Source organism: Mastigoproctus giganteus, chromosome 11, assembly GCF_048544385.1.
Source record: "Mastigoproctus giganteus isolate SK-2022 chromosome 11, ASM4854438v1, whole genome shotgun sequence".
Classification (NCBI taxonomy): Eukaryota; Metazoa; Arthropoda; class Arachnida; order Uropygi; family Thelyphonidae; genus Mastigoproctus; species Mastigoproctus giganteus.
Window position 1 is genome coordinate 37,176,108 of NC_143585.1, and position 22,317 is coordinate 37,198,424.

Genomic DNA, 22,317 nt, shown 5'->3' on the forward strand with positions numbered 1-22,317 from the left:
AAATAATTTCCGGATGTCTGATTTTAACAAAATCTGATATGGATCGAAAAATCTTTTATCGTTGATTTGTTGCATGTGGACGGACGGACGGATTGGCAAACATAATAGATGAATTATGCATATATGCTAACACGACAAAAAGGTTAAATGTTAATTGGTCAATTAAGATAACGTTCATTGGTTAACAGGAAAACAGAATCACCAATGAATTTTAAACACTTTAACGCTTAATTTAAAAATCTCATCCCATTTTGGTTGCGTGCATATTCCTTCTTGTTTCTAGAAAGGAAAAGTATGAAGTCTTTTAATTTTTTTCTACATTTAATACGCTTCCTTTAAACTTCGAAGAGATGGGGGGGGGACTTATTTAATATATCCACTGCCTCCCTCTTGCATTAAAAAGTGTAAAACAAGTTACGATTTTTAATATACTTTTTGATGGCGCTTCCTAAGAAGTCTTAACACTGAACTTTTTCCGGTAGGTTTTTTTCTTTCTTTTTTTTCTTTTTCCAGAATTCCAAGACTGTCTGTGTCAATAAGTCAAGATTATAGAAATTCTTTTCGCGATCATTTCGAGACACTGTCTCGATTTACAATAGAAGTGTTTCCTTATAAATAGTGTATAGCCCACGGATTAACCAGGGTGTTCCCTAAGAAGAGAAAAATTGCCGAACTCGTTGAAGTATAACCTTAGTTAATTGGTGGAGACACTGCAATATCGCTGTTAGTGTACCAAGACAAATCGTCTAACAAATGACTTTGCTGTCCGGAACACAATAAAGAGATACGATGAAAGTATATAAAGCCAAAGCAAATAATGATGGCAAGTGAGAAGAAAAATGTTTAATGGTCCTCTCTCTCTCTCATAGCTGAGTGAATAATTTCTTATTTGACAACCTTATAAAATAAGAGGACAGATTTTCGCCTGCTAATCACCACCTAAAAGTCAATAGATGCAAGAGAATGGAAGAGCAACGAGCGAACATTAAATTTGGGCTCAAGTCATGGAATGAAGTGAGAGAAAGGAGAAGAAATTACAGTACTTTGGAGGAAATGCGCCAAGAGTTCGTAATTATCTTGCATTATTTTTTTACGCAGTCAATCAAAGCTCTCCAGGCATAGATTTTATGCTTATAGTGAAGTATATGTTGAAAACAATAGATCGCGACACGCAGATATGCCAATACGCCTACTTATGAAAGGTAGTTTACTTTTATTTTTAAATAATAATTGCAGGATTTCTATTGGTTCGATTTAATAAAATTTGGAAAGGCTCGACAAATCTTTTTAAAAGGCCTAAATATAAAATTTCATGAAAAGTCATCTTCTGAGAGTTGAGTTGTTACATGCGGACGGACATGATGAAGACAATAGGCACATAATTCATACACCTGTGCTAAAGCGTCTTAAAAAGAGTAAAATATGGACACCATGGTATAGAGAAGAAGCAAAAGATTTCGATAAGATTAAATTCCTGACATCCCAGAATATCTCAGAAAACTTTTAAGAAACAAAAAAGATATGGTATTCTGAAGGATACACAAAATAGTTTAAGGTAAAATCATGTTTAACTAATATGGTAAGCTATTTTGACACCGTTACTCATGAGCTGGATGTAGGGAACAATTTCGACATAGTTTATTTGGATTTTAGCAGAGCATTTGACTCGGTAACTCATGGGAGGTTACTTATAAGCTGAAACAGACTGGGATTACTGGAAAAATTCTAAGATGGATTGCTGAGTGGCTACAGGGCAGAAAGCAGAGGATTGTGGTTAATGGATATTCTTCAGATTGGTGTAAGTCAGAAGTGGGTGGGATCTTCCAAGAATCGGCTCTTGCACCACTGTTGATTCTCATTTTCATAAATTACATCCACGAAGGGATAGAAGGCGTGATGTCAAAATTTGCAGATTGGTGGACTAGTTAATGATCAGTACCAAGCAGGCTCCTTCAGAATGATTTGAACAGGTTGAAAGAATGGTCAAAAAAGTGGCAGTTATGTTTTAAGGCAACAAAATGCAAGGTCTTACACGTGGGAATAGCAACTCTAAAATAAAGTATAAACTTGGTTGGGTTGAATTAAAAACAGTAGAGGAAGAAAGGGATCTGGGAGTTACGATATGAAGTTTTCTGAACAGTGTAAACAGGCAACCAAGAAAGCATATGATGTCCTATCGATGATTTATCGAACGCTATCCTGTACAGATAGCGAGGTCATAATCCCACTGTATAAGGCAAAACAGCGCAGAAAGAGGAACTATAGGAAATTTTGGAATTGGTGAAAGAAATAAAAGAGGTGAAAGACTTGTGGAATTTGCAGAATCTCAAGGAATGTCAGTAATGAACACTTTTTTCAAGAAAAGGGTGAACAGAAAGTGGACATGGAAGAGTCCGAATGGATTAACAACTAATGAAATCGACTTCATCCTCACTAACAGAAGATATATTGTGAATGATGTTACCGTCCTGAATAAGGTAAATGTTGGAAGTGATCACAGAATGGTAAGATGTACACTTGATATAGATGTAGGAAAGGAAAGGAAAAAACTGACTCGAGTAAATAATACAAAGGTCTTTGAAATAACAGAGGAGGAGAAAAAGCAGTATGTCCTGGAACTTAAGAACAAGTTTGAGCTTCTGCAGACTTCTCAGGACCAAGATATCGACGAGGAATATTACAACTTTCTGAAAGTGATAAAGCCCAAGAAACCTATAGGGAAACAGAAACCCAAAGAAGAAAAAATTAGTCAAGAAACACTTGTCATGATGAACCAAAGACGACAAATGAAGAGCAAGAAAAACACTGACAGGGAGAAAATTGAGTATACTGAGTTATGCAAAGCCATTAGAAAGAGACTCAGAGAGGACATAAGAAGATTTAACACAAGAAAAGTAGAACAAGCATTAAGGGAAAACAAAGGATTTAAATCAGCAGCCATGAGCAGGAACACAGAAAGACAAATGATACTGAAACTGAAGAATAGCGACGGTGTACTTATAAACAGCAGAGAAGGCATAATTCAAATAGCAGAAGACTACTATAGAGAATTATACAAGGAGCGAGGGAATGATACCAGCAGTTGGGAAGATGGATTGCAAAGTAGCAACACATACGACATACCCGATATTCTTCCTGATGAGGTAGAACATGCATTGAAGAAAATGAAGAATCGGAAAGCCCCGGGGGAAGATGAAGTTACTGTAGAGTTGTTAAAATTGGAAGGAAGAGACATAACACAAAAACTGGCAAGGCTCTTCACAAAGTGCATTAGAAAAGGTGTGATGCCTATGCAGTGGAATAATGCAATCATAGTTTTGCTGCATAAGAAAGGAGATAAATCAGAAATTGCAAATTATAGACCAATTAGCTTGTTATCCCATATCTACAAGTTGTTCACAAGGGTCATTACTAACAGATTAGAAAGAATACTTGATGAGAATCAACCGAAAGAGCAAGCTGGCTTTAGGACAGGATTCTCAACTATGGATCACCTTCACGTAATATCACAGCTAATGGAGAAAGCAAATGAATATAAAACACCATTATGCCTGGCATTCGTGGATTATGAAAAGGCATTTGACTCCATACAGCATAAGGCAATGTTTCGGGCACTGGAAAGACAAGGCATAGATACTCCATATATTATGATTTTGAAGAAAATATATGAGAGTGCTACATCCTTTATTAGACTAGACAAAGACAGTAGCAAATTTAAAATCGAGAAAGGAGTTCGACAAGGAGACACAATATCTCCGAAGCTGTTTACTGCTGCCCTTGAGGAAGCTTTCAGAAGATTAGACTGGTCACAGAAAGGAGTCAATGTGAACGGAGAGTACCTAAACCATTTACGATTTGCAGATGACATTGTGGTCATAAGCCACGATCCCAAAGAATTAGAGGAAAATCTTAATCAGTTATGCACAGTTAGTAAGGATTTTGGACTAAAGATGAATATGACTAAAACAAAAGTAATGATGAACAAGTATGCCACGGAAAGGGAAATAATGATTGAAGGAGCAGTAATTGAAAAGGTGGAGTCATATACTTATCTGGGACAAGTTATTAGCTGTAATAATGATAAATGGCTGGAAGTCAAGAGAAGAATAAATTTTGGATGGATAGCATTCAGGAAATATAGTCACATACTGAAGAGCAATATCCCAGTTTGTCTGAAACGTAAAATAATGAATCAATGTATACTCCCCACCATGACTTATGGAAGTGAAACTTGGGCACTCACCAAAAGAATGGAAGAGAAGCTAAGAACTACACAGCGAAGAATGGAACGAATTATATTGGGAATCAGACTGTTAGATAAGAAGAGAAACACGTGGATTAGGCAGCAAACTCAAGTAAAGGACATTCTTATCAAAACTAAAGAACTAAAATGGTCTTGGGCAGGACACATAGCTCGAACACATGATGACAGATGGACTAATAAAATAACAGAATGGTACCCAAGAGGAGCTAGAAGAAAACCTGGAAGACAAAGGCGGAGATGGATAGATGAAATTCATGAGTTTTTGAGTAGTAAATGGATGGCCAGTGCTCAAAACAGAAGGAACTGGAAAGTTGCTGGAGAGGCCTTCATCCTGCAGTGGATTGAAAATGGCTGATGATGATGAAGACCATATTTTGAACAGTGTGTTCAAGTATGGAGATGTCATCTGAAAAAAGACATTGAGCTTCTTGAAAGGGTCCAAATCGTACAACTCGAATGATGAGATCGGCAGAAGAACGACCGTATAACGAAAGACTCCGATTATGTCGGCTAGAGAGCTTAGCAACCAGACACCTCAGAGGTGACTGATTGGGGTTTATAAGGCTCTGAGTGTAAGAACCCAATTCTTACACTTATCCTAGGAAAATAAATATTATAACATAACAAGAAAAAAAATATATATATTAAATAATATTATTTACATAGGATGCTTTTCAGCTTAGATTGCGATCACTCTGTACCGTACAGTTAAGTAGGGGAGGATTAGCGTAACAACGGGGGGGGGGTTTAGCTGGACAGGGCACAAAAGTACAATGGGAGCACCGTAAGGCCAGTTCAAGTCGCTATAAACAGAAAGTGGGCAGCTCTTTGGAAGAAAAGAACAAGGGAACCGACTCCCCTTGTGGAGAGGAAGAATTTTAAAGACTAAGAGGGTGGAGGTGACCCTGGATACGACATACACCGTGTGGAAATTGCTAGCCGCTGGATAAAACAAACCGACTCCTTGAGCACTTACTAATTTCAAGGAGCGGTAGAGAAAAAAACAGAGTGAACTAATAGGGGTAAGTGAATCGGAATGATCACAAGGAAATATCTAGAAATTTCTAGACGTCCGGAAGTTCATCGAAGCTTCTAGAAATTTCGACAAGTCGGATGTTTCCCCAGGGAAGGGAAGGGCCAAGAAAACGACGGAAGTGGGATAGAGCGAATGAGAATAAAGGGATGGTGAAGAACGAACTACGATTGGATCAGAATAGAAGGGGTGGCTGAAACAAAAGGAGATGTAACAGGAGGAAAGAGGGACAGTTCCAGTTTTTGACAGTTTGGGCAAGTTTTGGAAGTTTTGAGAGTTCCTGTGGGTGGGCCTGAGTGATGTGCGGCTGGAAAGGAAATACCGAGAAGTGCCAGGAGAATCGCTGGAGAGTAGCGGACAGAGAAATTAATTTAAGGGAGTTTTTTTTTTTAGTGAGAGAGTTTTAGAGTTTTCTGGAGTTGTAGGAAGTTTTGAAGAATGTGGGAGTTCTTGTGAATCGCTGGAATGTGGTAGTGGGAATTGAAGCAGTTTGTCGCAAAGACAATTCGTTAGGCAAGTTCTGGGAAAGGTCAGCCGCAACGTAGAAATAGGAAGGAGATGCCCAATGAAAGATGGAAACACATATGCTGGAGCTGAGTGATAAGGATCGAAAAATCTCGGTATAGAAAGATAAGGAAGAGTTATACAGTCTGGCTTCTCAATAGAGCAGTAAGGAGAGTCTTGATAATTTTATTATGCACCCCAGTATCGTCGAGCTGATCAGACGCCCAAAGCGGGCCAGAGCAACCCATTTATGGAGAAAAGAGTGAGTTCCTGAACGAAGGAGAATTCCTGTAAATGAGCAGCAGTTCTTTAGCCGATGACTAATTCCAGTAGGAGCCTGACGATGCCCTATGCTGATGATGATGACCACCCCTGAGCTGAGAAAAAGGTTGTGTAAAGAGTGATCCCCTAAGCTGTTATTTAAGTACCAGATAATAGTTTTAAGCTTGAGTTGAAGGAAAGGACTCTAGGGAATGTTTTAAATTAGTTGATAGTTGATTTGATATTGTTTAGCATAAAGGGAAGGAGAAAGTTCATAATATATAGATATATGTACTTCATCACAAAGATAAGTTTATTAAGCAAGGAAGATTTAGATATATGTACTCGAGACTGATATGTTTTAAGTCGAGACTATGTTCTATGCACATGTAATTATTTTGGAAGGGATAATTAAAGAAAGATTATAGCGGGGATTTATAAATCTAGGAAAATACACATATAGGTGTTATGCTCACTGCTGTAATCCCAGTTGGGAAGTTTAAATTGTTAGAAGACAAGAGAATGTTATGAGATGTAACCTAAACCAGAAGGAGTAAAGGCAGAAAGATATGAAGAGACATGATATATGAGTTGTGATTATCTGTACATCTTAGCACACATATAATGCTAGTAAATAACAATTGATGATGTATGATATATTCTTTTAATGTATATACTGTGAATAAACAATATTGTATATCAAGTATAGTATGAGTCATTCTGAATACTCAGCCAGTCCAGAGGAGACATACACGAACTTCTATTCCCCCAGAATCTGTGATCTTCTGTGCAGTATACAAGTCAGGTGTTATGTGGGAGGAGGTAAATTAGGGGGAAAATAAACGGGGAAATACAAAGTTAAGAGAGGTGGGTCTGAAAGTTTAAAGAGATTTATTAATTACAGAAATTATAATTAATAATAATAAAGATATACATATAATAGTAAGTTTTAACATTCCCCCCACACACTGAGTGATTAGTAAAATGAATGAAGAATTCTCGCTGGTCTAAAGAATTCCAGAACTAAGGATTCAGGTAGTTGAGGCTGACATTTTGAAGAAATTCAAAGGTCAACTAGATAGTTACCTATATGAGGAGGGAAGCATATAATTTGTATTTTCTTATCTACTTTTCTTTTCTTTTATTTTTGCCAGAGCAGCAAAAACTTGTGGCTTCCTTGCCCTATACGGGTGAATACTATTACTGCTACTAACTCCGGCATACCTTAAATAACATGTTAGTAATTTATAATTTAATAACTTAATTTACAACTCCTTCGAAATTCATTATGCTAATGAGTTAGCAAAATTTCTTAACACTCATAAACTGTCTAATGGTCGCCATTTTGAAATCAATCAAACTATCACAGCAAAAAAACCAATGTAAAATAGTTAATTATGATCAAAGATAAAAAAGTTATACTAATTAAACCGTTTTAACAGGTAAATAAATATCGGAATACAATCAAAAATACAATTTTAATAACTGTACTCCCCACAAATTTAAAATCGCAAAGTTTAATGTGGTTGCTGGAATACGATGTGGGAGTTGGTTTGAAATGGAGCTAAATGATGTTTTGATTATCTTGAAAGGGAGTGCAGGGTTCCATAAAAATATGCAGATAATTATTTTCAAGACTCGAGCAGCGAAGATTAATATAAAGAGCAGCATTACATTTTTTATTTATTTATTATTTCTTTTTTTAATTCACTGGACTTTCATTTGCTACAGGTCAGCTTTTATGGTGTTTGCTCAATAATCCATCCTTGTCACCCATCACCTACACTTAGTAGGGCTAAGCGCTTCGGTATGTGTGAGAGACAAAAAGGGGGTGGAGAGGACAGAGAACGCAGGACTGGCTCACTCAAAAAATAACACAATAAGGAAACCGATTTGTCGTCAGTGGCAGTTGGGGAAAATATGATTGATCACCAGCGGTGGAAACAGTATTTTTTGGTTCACTGGAACAGCGTAGATGGGCAAGGCAGGGAAGGAAATCCCTTTAGTCAATTCCGATGCATCTAGTGACCACAGTCATTTTACGATTTTCATTTTTGTAGCAATCCATGCCCTATAATAATACAATTGCACGTGTTTACATAAGGATTACCCCAATTAAAAGAAAAAAGATAGAAAATTGGATTCTAGCACGCCGAGGTAATTTTAACACGCGTGCAGGTCACTGAAAATGATAAATGAAGAAGAGAGTTGAAGCGTTCTGCGTGACAGTCAGACCGTGCGCAAGGCGGTGGTTACTGGGGTCAACCGGCTCAACCCCACCCCTTAACTGAAGCTTACAGCGAACGAGATTTGATGGCCCTAATTCACGTCTCCTCCCTCCCTTTTAACAGGCCAAAACTCCTTCCTTTTTTAGAATCTGTGTACGAGTCTGACTCAGTAAAGTGGGTTCGTCACTTGTTTCTCGTTTGGAGAAGTCAGGTTCGAATCCGACGGATACTAGAGGTGATTATTAATGACCTCTTCAATCAAGTCTATGGGTAGTCGATCTATGGTGAAGTTATTTCGGGTTTATCAGCTGGAGTAATGTGAAAAACGATTTATAATCTTATTAATAATCATATTAGGATTTATGAGCGCAATTTTTTTAACTTGAATTTTATACAAGAAAAGCACAAGAGATTGGTCATATTGCGATATGTGCGCTACAATCTGTTTAGGATTCATACAACCACAAACAGAGCAGTATAATCTCAGCACTACCGCAAGTGCGTGTATGGTCGAGCTGCACGTATTTAGGTTTTGTAATAATTTTGATTCAACGAAGTCTAGACTCCATTTCAGTTGCATGGATTGCACATGCTTAAAGTTGGCCGAAGTGCACGATGGCAGGCTATTCGCAAGCTGAGGTTTCCAGAACTTTAAACTTAAAAGCATCGAAAATGTAAATTCAAGTTGTTGTTGTAGGGTTTTAGGAGCATCAGCGACTAAGGACATACTGCTCCCTTTATACTGTCTGTAAATTGCGTGTTCTGTAGTCAATTTTCTGTTTACTGGACGAAAAACCTGAGTTTCCGGGAGGAAAAACCATGCTACTCTCGCCTGATACCGACTCAGCCACGTTGTGAAAAAGACCCGTAAAAATTCCTCACCTCATCCACGGGGCTCAAATTCAGCTCTTTTTTCACACAGTGTGGGGAGGACAGCAATTCTGAAAACTGTGCTACCCAAGAGGACGCAAATTCAAGGATATAGTAATAGCATCCAGGTAGCATTCCGAAGTATTACCATAATGTTGGAAGCGCATTATTGTCCAGGATGTCCTGGTATTGTACAGCATTCATGGTTTTGTCGATAACGACTAACGGGCCCGAACCAAACCATGAAAGGAACCCCATACCATGACACTTAGTCCATCAAACTTCATTTTTGGGAGGATACAATCAGAAAGGAACTGTTTCCCTGGCATTCGCCACACCTAGAAACGGCCATCAGACTGGTAGAGTGCGAACCTCGTCTCCTCTAACCATAGGACTGTTTTCCACTGCTCTACAGTGGAAAACAGTCCTATGGACAGACGAGACGAGACAAGTGTTAATCGGCATCTAGCATTTGTTGAGGTGATCAATTCTTTTGAGTTGCTGAGGTAATTCTGTTGAACGTATCATCTTGCACGCCCATGTTTGCAATTGTCTGTTCGAAGCCGAGTGTGCATATTTATAGCAGGTTCTGTGACGTGTTGCTGCATAGAACCTGTTTCGCCATCCATGGAGGGTGTCCGGATATTAATGGTAGAGCAATGTAAATGCTGTTAAATTCATACCTCGTTAGCCTTATCTCAAGGAAGTCATCTACAACAAGCAAAGCTATAAAGAAACCTTTCTTCAGAGTGTAGTGATTGGTAACTCAATCATTTCACGTGAGCCTGACAATGTATAGTAGGGATAAAAAAGCAGAAACCGAGTGAATTTTATACTGGTTCCCGTACAAGATTCACGTAGTGCAAGATCTAAAGTGTTGTGATCAGCAACAACGAATAGACGATTTCTCTACGATTTCTGGCTTGTATGGAACTTGACAATACATGGGCTCGAATGACCTTGTGGTCTGATGAGGAACATTTCGCTCTTCATGGGGCTGTAAATGCGAATGAAGAGCGAAGAACATTTCGCTCTTCATTCGGCACAAAAATGCCGAATGTTCTTGTCCATCTGCTGTGCATGGAAGACCACTACAAAGTCCATACGTGTGGTGTGGATTCACAGCAGAGTTTATAATCGTACCATTTTTCTTTGAAGAGTCTACTCCTCATGGCCTCCGTAAGGGATACGGTAACTAATGCGCGGTACTGCGCTCTTCTAAGAGATCACATTATTCCTGCTCTGCAAGAAAGACAATGCTTGGAAACCGTAGTGTTCGTGCAAGATGGTGCCCCTCCCCACGTTGGTGGACAAGTGAAGGAACTGCTCCCTTCAACATTATCTCATGTTTACAGTGCCAAGTTCTCCCCTGGTGGTGGAAATTGAACTAATATTTTTTCTTCTACAACTCGGTTCCCTACACCCTAAATGACACACCCACCGATTTTGACAGCGCTATCTCTAACCGTTTTGACACTAGGGTCTCCTGAATAGGGAAACTTATTTTATAACCAACCGGTATATGCATAATGCGCCTATTGTAATCACAATGTCCGTCTGTATATCCGCATGTAATAACTCGACTGTCAGTGGACGGATTTTCATGAAATTTTATATTATTTGGACCTTTTTCAAAAAAATCGTACCAATAGAAATCCGACAATTATTATGATGGTAATGCTTTGCAGCCACCAGTATCAGATATTTAAAAAAGGGAGATGACAGTTTCAAATTCAATTTCTAATTTTTATCTCACTAACTCGATTATCCGAATTGGTAATAGTCAAATTCGGATAATCGATGTACGACTATAGAATATTTTATCAGAATGTCCTTAAATCTTTACTAAAATAATATCACTATTTATTATTAATAATATTTTTCTTTATTAAAAACGTCGAGTGTGGGATAATCTTCAAATAATGAATTTTCCCTCAACCGAAATGCAATGTCACCACTAAGGTCACTCCACCACGACCAATCTTTACAGCTGCTAAATTTCTGCAGAATTCAAAAAAAGACTAGCAGCATTAACAACACGGCATAGAATTCTTCATAGAAGACAACTCAACACCAATGTCGCTTTGACCAGATGGCAAATGTTACTGGTTTTATAACAATTGTCATATTGTGCTACATAAAGTAGTGCGCAGAAAAATGTTGGAAGTGAACTAATGAGCCAGCAGGGTGCATGGGGAGATGAACAACAGATATGCCGACTGCTGCCCTAGCTTTATTGAGGGTCGTGGAACAAACGACGCAAGCGTATACACATGGCGCCAAGAATGATCAATACGCAAGCCAAAGTAATAACCCAGTAGTATTTGATGTCCAACTAGTCTATTCCTACTCCCACTCTATCCCATTCTTCGGTGCCTAGACACACACAATGACTTTTCTGATGACATCTGAAACTAGACAGATAAAATATAAAGGCAAAAGTTCAATGGATATTTAGTACTTTGTTTACTAATGATCAACAACAAACTTTGAAAATTTAAAGTTTTTCTAAATATGCAGTCGTTGGAATTTATGGATGGAAGCGTGCAAAGATAGAGACCATTGGTTACTATAGCAACCAGAGTCTGTATCGGAAGTATTGAATGGATGAAAATTAAGTCGAAGTCTGTGGATATTTGATAAACAATAAATAAAAAAGCAATGATTTTTTTGTTAATTTACTAGGTGTGGAGAGAAAATGGTTTCTATTTAAGAAAATTATTTATTTTTATTTATGCGATAAAAAGATTTAATTTTATAATTGTTAATTCAATATTTTTTGCTCGGAAATTCGTTGCATTTACTCTTTTATTTTTTGCTTCTTTGCTTTGATGGTATTGCGATCAATCATTGCTTCGATCACAGACTTCCTCCTTACTTGCAATCTATGCTAATGGAAGGTCAACAATCACTAATCTTCTAGATGCTTTCTTGGGATTCAAAAAGCTTTAAGTAGCAACTCACAAATAGACGTTAGGTTTCTTGATGTGCGAAGATAAAGTCATCTGTGTCTCGTGAGAATTTGGGTCTCTTAGAAAAACACTACTGGTGTGGAAAAGCATTTTTCGCGACACTTATTTTTACCATTAAAACCAGGATATCAAACAAGTCAATACTGCTACCAATAGAGTGTAGTTTATAACCAGGGCTCGACAAACACGATCACCATGGATACTAATGATGGGGTGGATTTCGTCACTGTTGCAAAGACTAGCACAATTTTCAACAAAGGTAGAGTACGATGGACTGTTAGTACGAACAAAGAAATATCGATAGCATTATTTGAATCTTATTGGCTGAAGGAACCTGAAGAACAATAATAGTCCAAGGAATCATATCCAGCTTTTGTCAATTCGTGCTGTAGGGTTTTACGAGCATCAGCAACTAAGACCATATTGCTCCGTGTAACTGTCTGTAAATTGCGGGTGCTCGATTTTCTGGGTGCTGGACGAAAAACCACAGTTTTCTGGAGAAAAAACCATGCTACCCTCGCTTGAGAACGACTAACTCAGCCACCTTGTGAAAAAGGCCCATAAAAATTCCTCACGCCATCGACAGGACTCGAACTCAAGTCTTTTCCACCCGGTTTGGGGAGAACGACGATTCTACCATCTGTGCTACCCACGAGGGGTATTAACTAGTAAAGGAGAGGAGCGTTACAATTATAATTAATTTACACACACACCAAAAAAAAAAAAAAAAACCCAAACTATTATATTTAGGTCAATCATTGCCGTGCAGTGTCTTATGTCGGTTAATTTCGTGTGTTCTATGGTCGATTTGTCTGTTTTCTGGACGAAAAATTCCAGTTTCTGAGGAAAAAACCTTGCTATCTACGCCTGAGACCGACTAACTCAGCCACGGAGTGAAAAAGGTCCATTAAAGTTCCTCGCATCATCGACGAGATTCGAACCCGGGCCTTTTCCACCTGGTGTTGGGAGGACGGTTACGATACCACTGTGCTAGCAGACCCCCACCCCCCACACACACCCAAGGATTCGAGCTGAATCTAACCAACAACCAAAAAACGGAGAAGATGAGACTTCAAGCACACATGCAGCGGGTGTGGCAGGAACCGCTGAACAAATTCAACCAAGGGGGACTTCACCAGGAGATTCATACCAGATATTAGCAGAGTCTATCCAAAATCCCCAACATGGTTTTCTCCAGGCCTGTACGCTACGTATTTGCTTACTGGCCATGGTGCAATAAAGGCAAAACTAACAACCTTTGGCCTAGAAGAGGACCCAACGTGCTCCTGTGGAGGAACTGAGGACTGGGATCACCTCATGCACGAGTGCCCCCTCTACGATGACCTCTGCTGTCATCTTATCACAAAGCTGACTTATACACCAAAAGGCAAAGAAAACCACCTATTGAATACTAAGGAAGAGTCTCACGCTCTCACCAACTATGCACAGTAGCTTTTCTTTAGGAGAAGACACTTATCGCAGCAACGTGATAACCCTCTACTAATTGAGCCCTGGGACCCTGATGGTACAGGAACAAGGCAGCAAAACTTGACCATCATTGGTGTGAACTACCATACATGCTCCAAAAATGTCATCCAACAAAGATAAACTACCAAGTGAAGAACAACTTGCCCAGGAACCACCACCGGAATGTTCCAAAACCTCTGAATAGAGACAACCCACGAATTAAGACAACCTACGAAAGACAAAAGGTTTGTATGCTACTGGACTTGACTCTCACGGATGTGACCAATAAGACAATCTTCTAGATGAAGACTGACAACGCCACCAGCGTGCCACTAGATGTCAACTGCTATTCTTGGCCACCTGGCATTCTGAACCGGGTGCCCTAACTCGGTTCACTTTAAACCCCTCCCCTAGTAGGGAGAGGGAGGGGACGGGTTTCTGTCTCCTCCCCCTCCCTGCCACCCCCTTTTTCTCCTGGTAGGGCCAGTCCCCACTGACCTTTCTGGGGTTGCCTTCCCTATCATCCCCATACTTCCATCTGTTTCCCCTTCTTCAGTCTTCACCCCCTACTCTAACTGAATATGCGCTTTTTTTTTTTTTAGGCCCTTGCAACTGAAATCTTAGGAAATCAGGTGGCAGGGCCTGCCAGAGTACTTACGTCTAATGCGATCCCTCTATGCCTGACCTGCTTCCTCGGGGCTAAGTGTGGGCAATAGTCGGTCCCACTAGGGGCCCAACGGCTAAAAGGTCAGAGGAACAACACAACATAAACATATACCTTACACTTTTTAAAATCTCTGCCCTTCACAGTGTTCTGCGTTTCACAAACAAAGCACACAACACGGAGATGGGGTAAACCCCTGGGGCCGTTAGACAATGAACACTTTACACTTTTACACACCCAAAAAAATGGAAACGAAATTTGGATTTTCTAAATTTAAATTACATTCAGCCATGGGCGTAAATATAAGGATGGTATTAATGCTTCTGTTGAAAAACAGGTCACGTTGGCTGTCCTGTATGCGTGGGAAGTGATCCACAGAAATAGAGACAGTATGGCGTTCACAGTGACGGGTGCGTCCAAGATAACGCAGCACTCTTCACTTTGTTGCAACCGATGGCGTATCTTCAATAGAAATTCGTCAGCGTATGGGAAAATTGTTAGCGGTAAGGGAAATTTTGTCTTGGCACACTACTCATTAGGGCGGATCTGCATTTATACCTTAATTATATTTTATTGCAATTATATTCGTATAAGATATTTTGTATTACATGAAATTTTATTCAAATAAATATAATCTCCGGTTCGCTGTCACGTGTAACGTCCATATGTAAACTCATTCTGCTTAAAAACATACATAACTATAATCAGGGGATCCTAATTTGCATAATTAATCAGCGCGTTAAAATTTTCAGTACAATGTGGGCTATTTAGACAAAATGGTTGGTGTACAGCGTTCATAATTGAACAAATTCTTTAAAAAACTGCATAATTAACTCTCTGGGGTGAAATAATTCTGTGGTATTGTTGATGACCAGATGTAAACAGCTAAAACTCATTGCTCGTGGTATTTCGAACCGTGAAGAATTTAAGGGACTGCCACCCAAATTTGCATTTCCGTAGTTACAAGAAGGTCAGACAGCGTCCGCAAGCACGATCTCCTGCCGGGTAAAATCGATCAGCGGACTAATGAAACAGGTCTGTCGGTTAATGAGCACACAGTACAGAAATGTGTCTCTTAGCCCTCAATAATGTTTAAAGATGACCACGCCCATTACGTTTACTCTTTAAGATCGTACATGCTTCACATTTTTTTTCTCTTTCTTTTTTTTTTTTTTTTTTTTATTTGCTAGTCACGGTGTTCAAAGATGGAAGGGTGTAGTCATCGGCCTTGTGGATTCAATACAAGGTCGTTTGATACATTTCCTGATTTCAATCTCACACAACCTATTCTAGGTGATTGAACGAAAGGAGTTTATTGATACTGGTTTCGATTGATATCGTCAAGGACTATACGATACAAACTGTCAGGTGAGGTATTTTTGTTGACAGTTGATCAGATTAGAATTGTAATTTGTGTCAGAATGCAATAATACAGTGCACTCCAGAAAGGCGTATCCCCTTAAATATTTTCAGACATCACTCAATAAAGATATCAAATCTTCAACCCGATACCTAAAAGTCCAAACATGTCCTGGAATTATTCTAGTTTTCTCTTGAGATACAAGCCCAGTTAAAATGAATTCAGCTTTAGCGAAAATTTCACTACAACGAAAATAGAAATATGTCCATGGTCCCCGTCATCTTCCCTTATTAATAATGTTTCTAAACAGCCTTCGGTGGGCTGCTTGAGAAGTCACTGTCTCATTGGAGTCCGCGAGGCTGTTGGCTTATAAGTTTTCTTCCTATTGATGACACAGCCTATTGTCATTAACTTCTGATGGAAATTTTTTTATTATTTTTGTGTCCAGTATTGCATGGAGTCCTCGTTTGGCCCGCTACCACCTTTGAACTCTTATAACGGTTCCCAAAACTAGTAGCGGGCTGCGATTTTGGCCCTCTCTTGCACACCCCAAACTGGAGGCATGATTCACCTGTAAAAGAAACTAACTTTTCTAAACCTCAAGGAATAATGGAGACTCTGGAGATTAAACGTGGGTTTCACACTTCAACCATCCAATAAGTCAAGTTCTGGTATTGCACCGGATGTGAGAACCATTTTGTTGTATACGTAAATTTTTTGGGGCGTTCAGATATTTTGGGTACCTAATGCTCCTATTTGTAAATGCGTCACTGGTCCCTGGCCCAATGGTGGATACAAACTACTTTTCTAGGGGTCGATATAATGATGATAAAATAAAATAAATACGTTTTTCTGTTTATACTCCGGGACAACCACATAAGGTTAGGGAAGGCCACAGGATAGAGAGAATACAAGAATATTCAGGAGTCACATGGAGGACCTGCACCATGGTGACTCAAAGCGCGTATACTTTTCTGTACCCTCATTGACCATTCGGTTATGAAGATGGAGACTATGAAGTTGAATTTGGACACCATAATATTGTCTACTTGAAAGGGTAGAAAATAAAGTTTGGCCTTAGTAATATAACTGCCCTTCATGCAAAGAGATAGGCAGGTAGGTTGGCGAATGTTATCCTTGTCGATTAATATTAAAACTGTTTCTATCGCCGGAAACTCTCAGCTGTTCGTTCACCCTGAAACACGTGGCCCCGCTCGTAACGGTTGCTATCTGAAAGGATGTCTTCGCAGACTTGGCGCCTTTTCTGTGCCTTGTTCGAGCCGCATCCGTTCTTCAATGTAATCCACCAGTCTGGGGGGTAATTAGATAAAACAGGAGTGTCCCTGGTGGCGATGATGACGATGTAGGTGGATTGCCAATGCACGAGGTATGTAATTAGTTCACTACCCTTCTCTGCCCGTCGACCTTGGGACACTTCTCATGGAAAACATGCTCGTAACCACTCCTACTTGCGTCAAAGACTCATGACAAGAACCCACACCAGGGGAGTACAGTATGTTGCCAGTTCGAAGACTGAGCGTTTTATTTTCACTAGGACATCTTGCCAAACACAAAGGAACGATTGTCAAGTGTTGCTAGTATCTGATAACAAATAGGATGCAGATAATAGAGGATGCTGTCATGGGTGACGTGTTTATACCCCCTTCCCCTCATCAGTGGTATTGATGGTTAAGGAGAAAGGGAGGAAAAAGGATCACTCTTTGATCTTTCATTTCTTTAATTTCCCTGACTGTCTGTACCGATAATAATTGGTGTTCCGGATATCCTCTTAGACCCTAACTACAGATAAGCTGTAGGGCCAAAAGACTGGCGAATACTTGAAATAACTACACTCCCAGCCAACCTCCCAACAAAATCAGTATGAAATTGTAAACATTTTAAGCTAATTTTAAAATTTACTCTATTTTGTTTAAAGTCAGAATTGTTAAGTTGCCAATTACCAAAGTTTCACTGAAACAGAATTCAAAACATCAATAAATGCTTTCCTACGTCATAAAATAGATCATGCATTAACAGAAGAAACGGCCAACATTGCTAATTGTATTTCAAAAAAAAAAAAAAGCCGAAAAAACTAAACCAAACCTAGCATTCTCATTAGCTGTTAGTTAAATTTTCTTTATTTTAACCGTTTTAATAACTATGACATAAACTAGGTATGTTTCATACAGGTGGCGCCATCTGTAGATACTTCGTGTTCGGATAATGAAGTCCTAGTTATGTCTTCTTTCCTTTTTGTATTCTTGAAAATTGGAGCAACAGTTCCTCACACGTGTTAGCTAAATATTAACCAGAATTGATGGGTATTTTGGTACAGAAGTCAAAATCAACAATAAAAACAGGGATGATTTGTTAATTTAATCCAAAGGCATTATCATTCAGAATTCATCTGCGATGGTCAAACAGTTAATCGGGTTTTATTTATTTTTATCTGTAAATTCTGATCGATGCAAAAAAAAAAAGATACTATTTTCTACAAACCGAATAGAATTGTCACCATGACAATGCCCAGCTCATTAATTGCTTCGTCTGTGACTTACACTCACGCAATAATCATTGAATTATGACCACCCCCATTAGTAATGGACAATGCCTCAGGTTAGGCGAATGCCTCCAAATTCGCCTAACCTCAATCCAATTGGACACCTGTGGGATGTTTTGGAATGAGAAGTAAAGATGGACAAGCAACCATCAACTATTCGGACGCTGTAGAAAGCCTTGCAGATACCATGGCTACAGATCCATAAGGATGTCTTCAGACATCTAGTGGAGTCAGTGCATAGGGAAATAGAGGCTGTTATCCGTGCGAATGGTTACCCAACAAGGTATTAGAAAGGTGATCATTCAGTGTATTTCTCTTTCCTAAGTTGAAAACTAAACTAAAGAAAAAATTGTACATTATTGTACAATACGTCTGGTTAAACTTCGTACATAAAGTTTTTGTACGCACGTAAGTTTTCCACTTACACAGACTTACTTTATGTGATGGTACTTCCCTTTTTCCTCTTCCATCCTTACCATATAACGTGGGCTGTACAACTGCATGTTGGCGGAATTCGGACCTCATATCTGTGAAAGACAAAAATTAAATTTAAAGATATTTAAATTAACCAAGAATTAAACAGTGATCATAATGGTTTACAGATAGATCTTATTACAAACTTTAAATATTAAATTTCTTCTAATTTTAATTTATTTCTTAAAAAGATTTTGTTCCGGTTGAAATTGCTAAGAGGCAAAGAACGGATAAGGAAATTGGACTGAGAAAAACCAACTAACGTCTAAAGTTACAAAAAAAAAAAGCCCACTGTTCGTTAACAAACACAACACGCTCAGACAACTTGGGGCGCCTCGACGATACAAATCCCTAGTTATGTTGTCTGTTGCTTAGCAACAACCTCCATTTATGGCAGCTCTCGAAGAAATGGTAAAGTGTACTCTTGATTTTCTTAGGTCTCCCGTCAAGAATAAGATCTGCTTGTAATAAGAGAGACTACCTTTTGTACACTCTTAGATACGAGTTTAGGAAAAGTTTTTCCTTTTTTTTTTTTATTTTTTTTTATTACAACAGATTTTCTAACAGATAATTCATCCATGAAACATGGAAGTCAGAAGTAGTTTAGTAAAGTAGGTTAGATTTCGTTTTGAAGTTCCGGATTGTTAAAGGAAATATTTCCTTAGGAGGTACAGAAATTCGATATCGTGAAACAGTGCTAAGTGTTTTGCAGCTGGTGGAACAAAAGATGTTTTCAATTAAATCAATCCATTGATTTAAACACTGGTAGTTTATCTGGAAGGTTGTTGTTGTTGTAGTGGAGTTTTAGGAGCATTCCCGACTAAGGCCATATTGCTCTGTGTATACTGGCTGTAAATTTCGTGTGTTCTGAGGTCGATTTTTTGTATGCTGGATGAAAACACCGAGTTTCCAGGAGAAAAAATCATGCCACCTTCGCCTGAGACCTGCTAACTCGGCTACGTTGTGAAAAAGGCCTATAAAAATTCCTCTCGTCATCGACGGGACTCGAACTCAGGTCTTTTCCACCCGGTGTGGGGAGGATGGTGATTCTACCAGCTGTGCTACCCACGAGGGCATTTGGAAGGTACTAACTCTACAGCGAAATGTCTGTAGAGTTAGTACATCACATCAATAGCTAATGATTCGTGACTATCCAAAGATCTTTTCGTTCATCCATATTTACTACCAAGATTTATCGGGTCCTTATTGGAATGCTTGCTTTCTCCACATGGTGATATCGATAAACTGGAATTCCGTGAAGTTACATTAAAAACAAAAATGGTTATTTTAAAAACCATATAACTTTAAAATACCCTACACTCGCAGAGACCGGCTAACTAGGCCACGTTGTGAAAAAGGCCCATAAAAATTCCTCACATCTTCCACGGGACTCGAACTCGGGTCTTTTACTTCCAGTGTGGGATGGACGGTGATTCTACCAAATGGGCAACCCAGTAGGGCTTAATAGGGAGGAAACAACTAATTTTCTGATCTCTGTGCAAGCTGGATGTCCTTATTTATACTGTGGCCGGGAGAAACACTGCGAATGCATCCAAATGATAGCTAGTCGATGTACGAAAATGGACGAGCAACGAATCAGAATGACACAATCTTAAAACATTCGATGCCTGCAGAAATTAGTGGGAAGAACAGAGTACATTTTTATGTTTATTTTCTTGCCACATTATGATTATATAATAATACAATGTATCGAAAGTACACAGTAAGAGGTCTTATGACAAATCCTGCTTCAGAGAGCTTCTATTTCCTTACCACCTTAATAGCCATCTAGGTAGGCTACCCGCCAAGACAGTTCTTTGGCTGTTTTTCAACTGCTACCTGTAGTCATGGTGATTAAGTGAAGTAGTGTGTGAAACAAGGCCCCCTTGGTGGTGGTGGTGGTGGTGTTTGGAAAGTAACTACATCAAAGAGATTTCGCTCTCGCGCTGGATGGGCACTTAACTTAAAGCGATTTCGCGCTGGCCGAATTAATTCTTGATGCTTAGATCAAGTGAAGCAAGAAATTGCTTTAACCGCTATGTTCACGTTCCAAGGAAACATTTTTCGCTGGCCAGGAGAGCCATAAGGTACCCATAACAGGCGACGCGCGCCATGTCGAAGCCATGCCAGTAATGAGATAATGGCCGAAGCTATTAAGATAAAACACCCTCCCCTCTACTTCCATGACACAATTTAGCTGCAAAAAAGTAGGCCGGATATGTATGAGTCAGACACAGTGGACATTAAGTCCAAGGGTACAGCTGATGTCTTAGAGCGAAAGGTAATAGGGAATATCAAGTATTTTCTTTTTATTTCTAACTAATAATCAATAGTAATGATTATAATAAACAACAATAACCTCTTATGGTAGTATTCACAGAAACCTCTTTGCAAGATGGACTCGAAATAAATCCGAGTCCATCTTGCAAATAAATGCTTTTTTTTTTTTTAAAAATCGTATCTGCATAATAAATTAAAATTTTTGAGATGGTTTTGGCATATAAAAAAGCAATACAACTTTAGGCCATTTTCTATTGGTAACAAGTAAGTCGTATAGTCCAACAAGTACGGTAATTGTAATTCCTATACTTCTCTTTAACAAATTATTCCGAAAGTGAGTTACCCCTACATCCATTGAAAACTAAAAAACAAGTTCTTCTATGTTCCTTCGATTTATAAAGAAAGTAAGGCGTTATATGCCAAGTTTATCAATCAGTAGTGGTTCAAACGCATCAATAACAGACCGATATGACGTTGAACTATTTTGACCTTTTGCACATCGAAGGTTGCTGTTTGTGAGATATTTTTTTCACCCCCAGCGCTGCTCTCTCATTGAGAAAACTTCTTTTCTTGAAAAATGTGTAATGGGAAGAGATATCGCATCAAACAGTTCAACTGATGTTACTTGATGCTCACAAATAGCCGATATTTCACAATAAGAACACCCACGGGGAGAAGAAGCAACCAGTATTAAAAAAAGAGAGAGAGGCTTGGAATCAGACTTGCTGACACTGCTTATCAGAAAATAACTTTGTGACCTCTTGATGGTGGTTGATCGTAAAACTCACATTTAGGAAAGATATTAATAAACAGACTCTGTGGTAGTGAAGTTCTTTTTTTATACAGATGTATAAACAAATTATTCCTATATTTATGTTTAAGCTGTTTCGGCTACTGTTGCTGCATTCATCAGGAGAACTTTGAAGACTAAGGTTTTGTTCACTTTAATAAAAAAAAAGAAAAACGTTTTATCAAAAATGCCTTTATTTACAAGAATGTAAAGGCATGCCTTTTACAATGTCGGTAAATGAATTGTGATAAAGTCCCAAAAAAAAGGGAAGTTGTCAATTCTGAAGAGAAAAAAAAAAAAATGTTTTCGCTCTACTTAACTTGCTGTATGCCCTTGAGGCTTGTGAGGTAAGACACTATAAGCAGAGACTAAGAACAGCTTCTGGGTGTCATAAACACATCCTATTGATCGCGTTTATTGTAGCCCCACAACCTCTTTCAGTCAAAAAAGATAAATCAAACTACAAGGAAACCGTACGTTTTTACAGAGTGGCAATTTTTATATCTCCTTCCGGTAAAATGGCTGGGATTTAGATACAGACTCGCGGTTTTTAAAAAATACAATGTTGTTAACAATCAAACAACGCATGC

General features: G+C 38.8%; 1 protein-coding gene across 1 annotated transcript in view; it reads right to left on the reverse strand.

The window, feature by feature from the left end:
- LOC150077913 (zinc metalloproteinase-disintegrin-like MTP8) overlaps positions 1 to 22,317 on the reverse strand; it is a 241,339-nt gene that overhangs the window by 161,680 nt on the left and 57,342 nt on the right. The window contains exon 2 of the mRNA XM_090385351.1: positions 18,619 to 18,710. Coding sequence (XP_090241477.1) covers positions 18,619 to 18,710 — 92 coding nt within the window. The remainder of the gene's footprint in view (positions 1 to 18,618; positions 18,711 to 22,317) is intronic.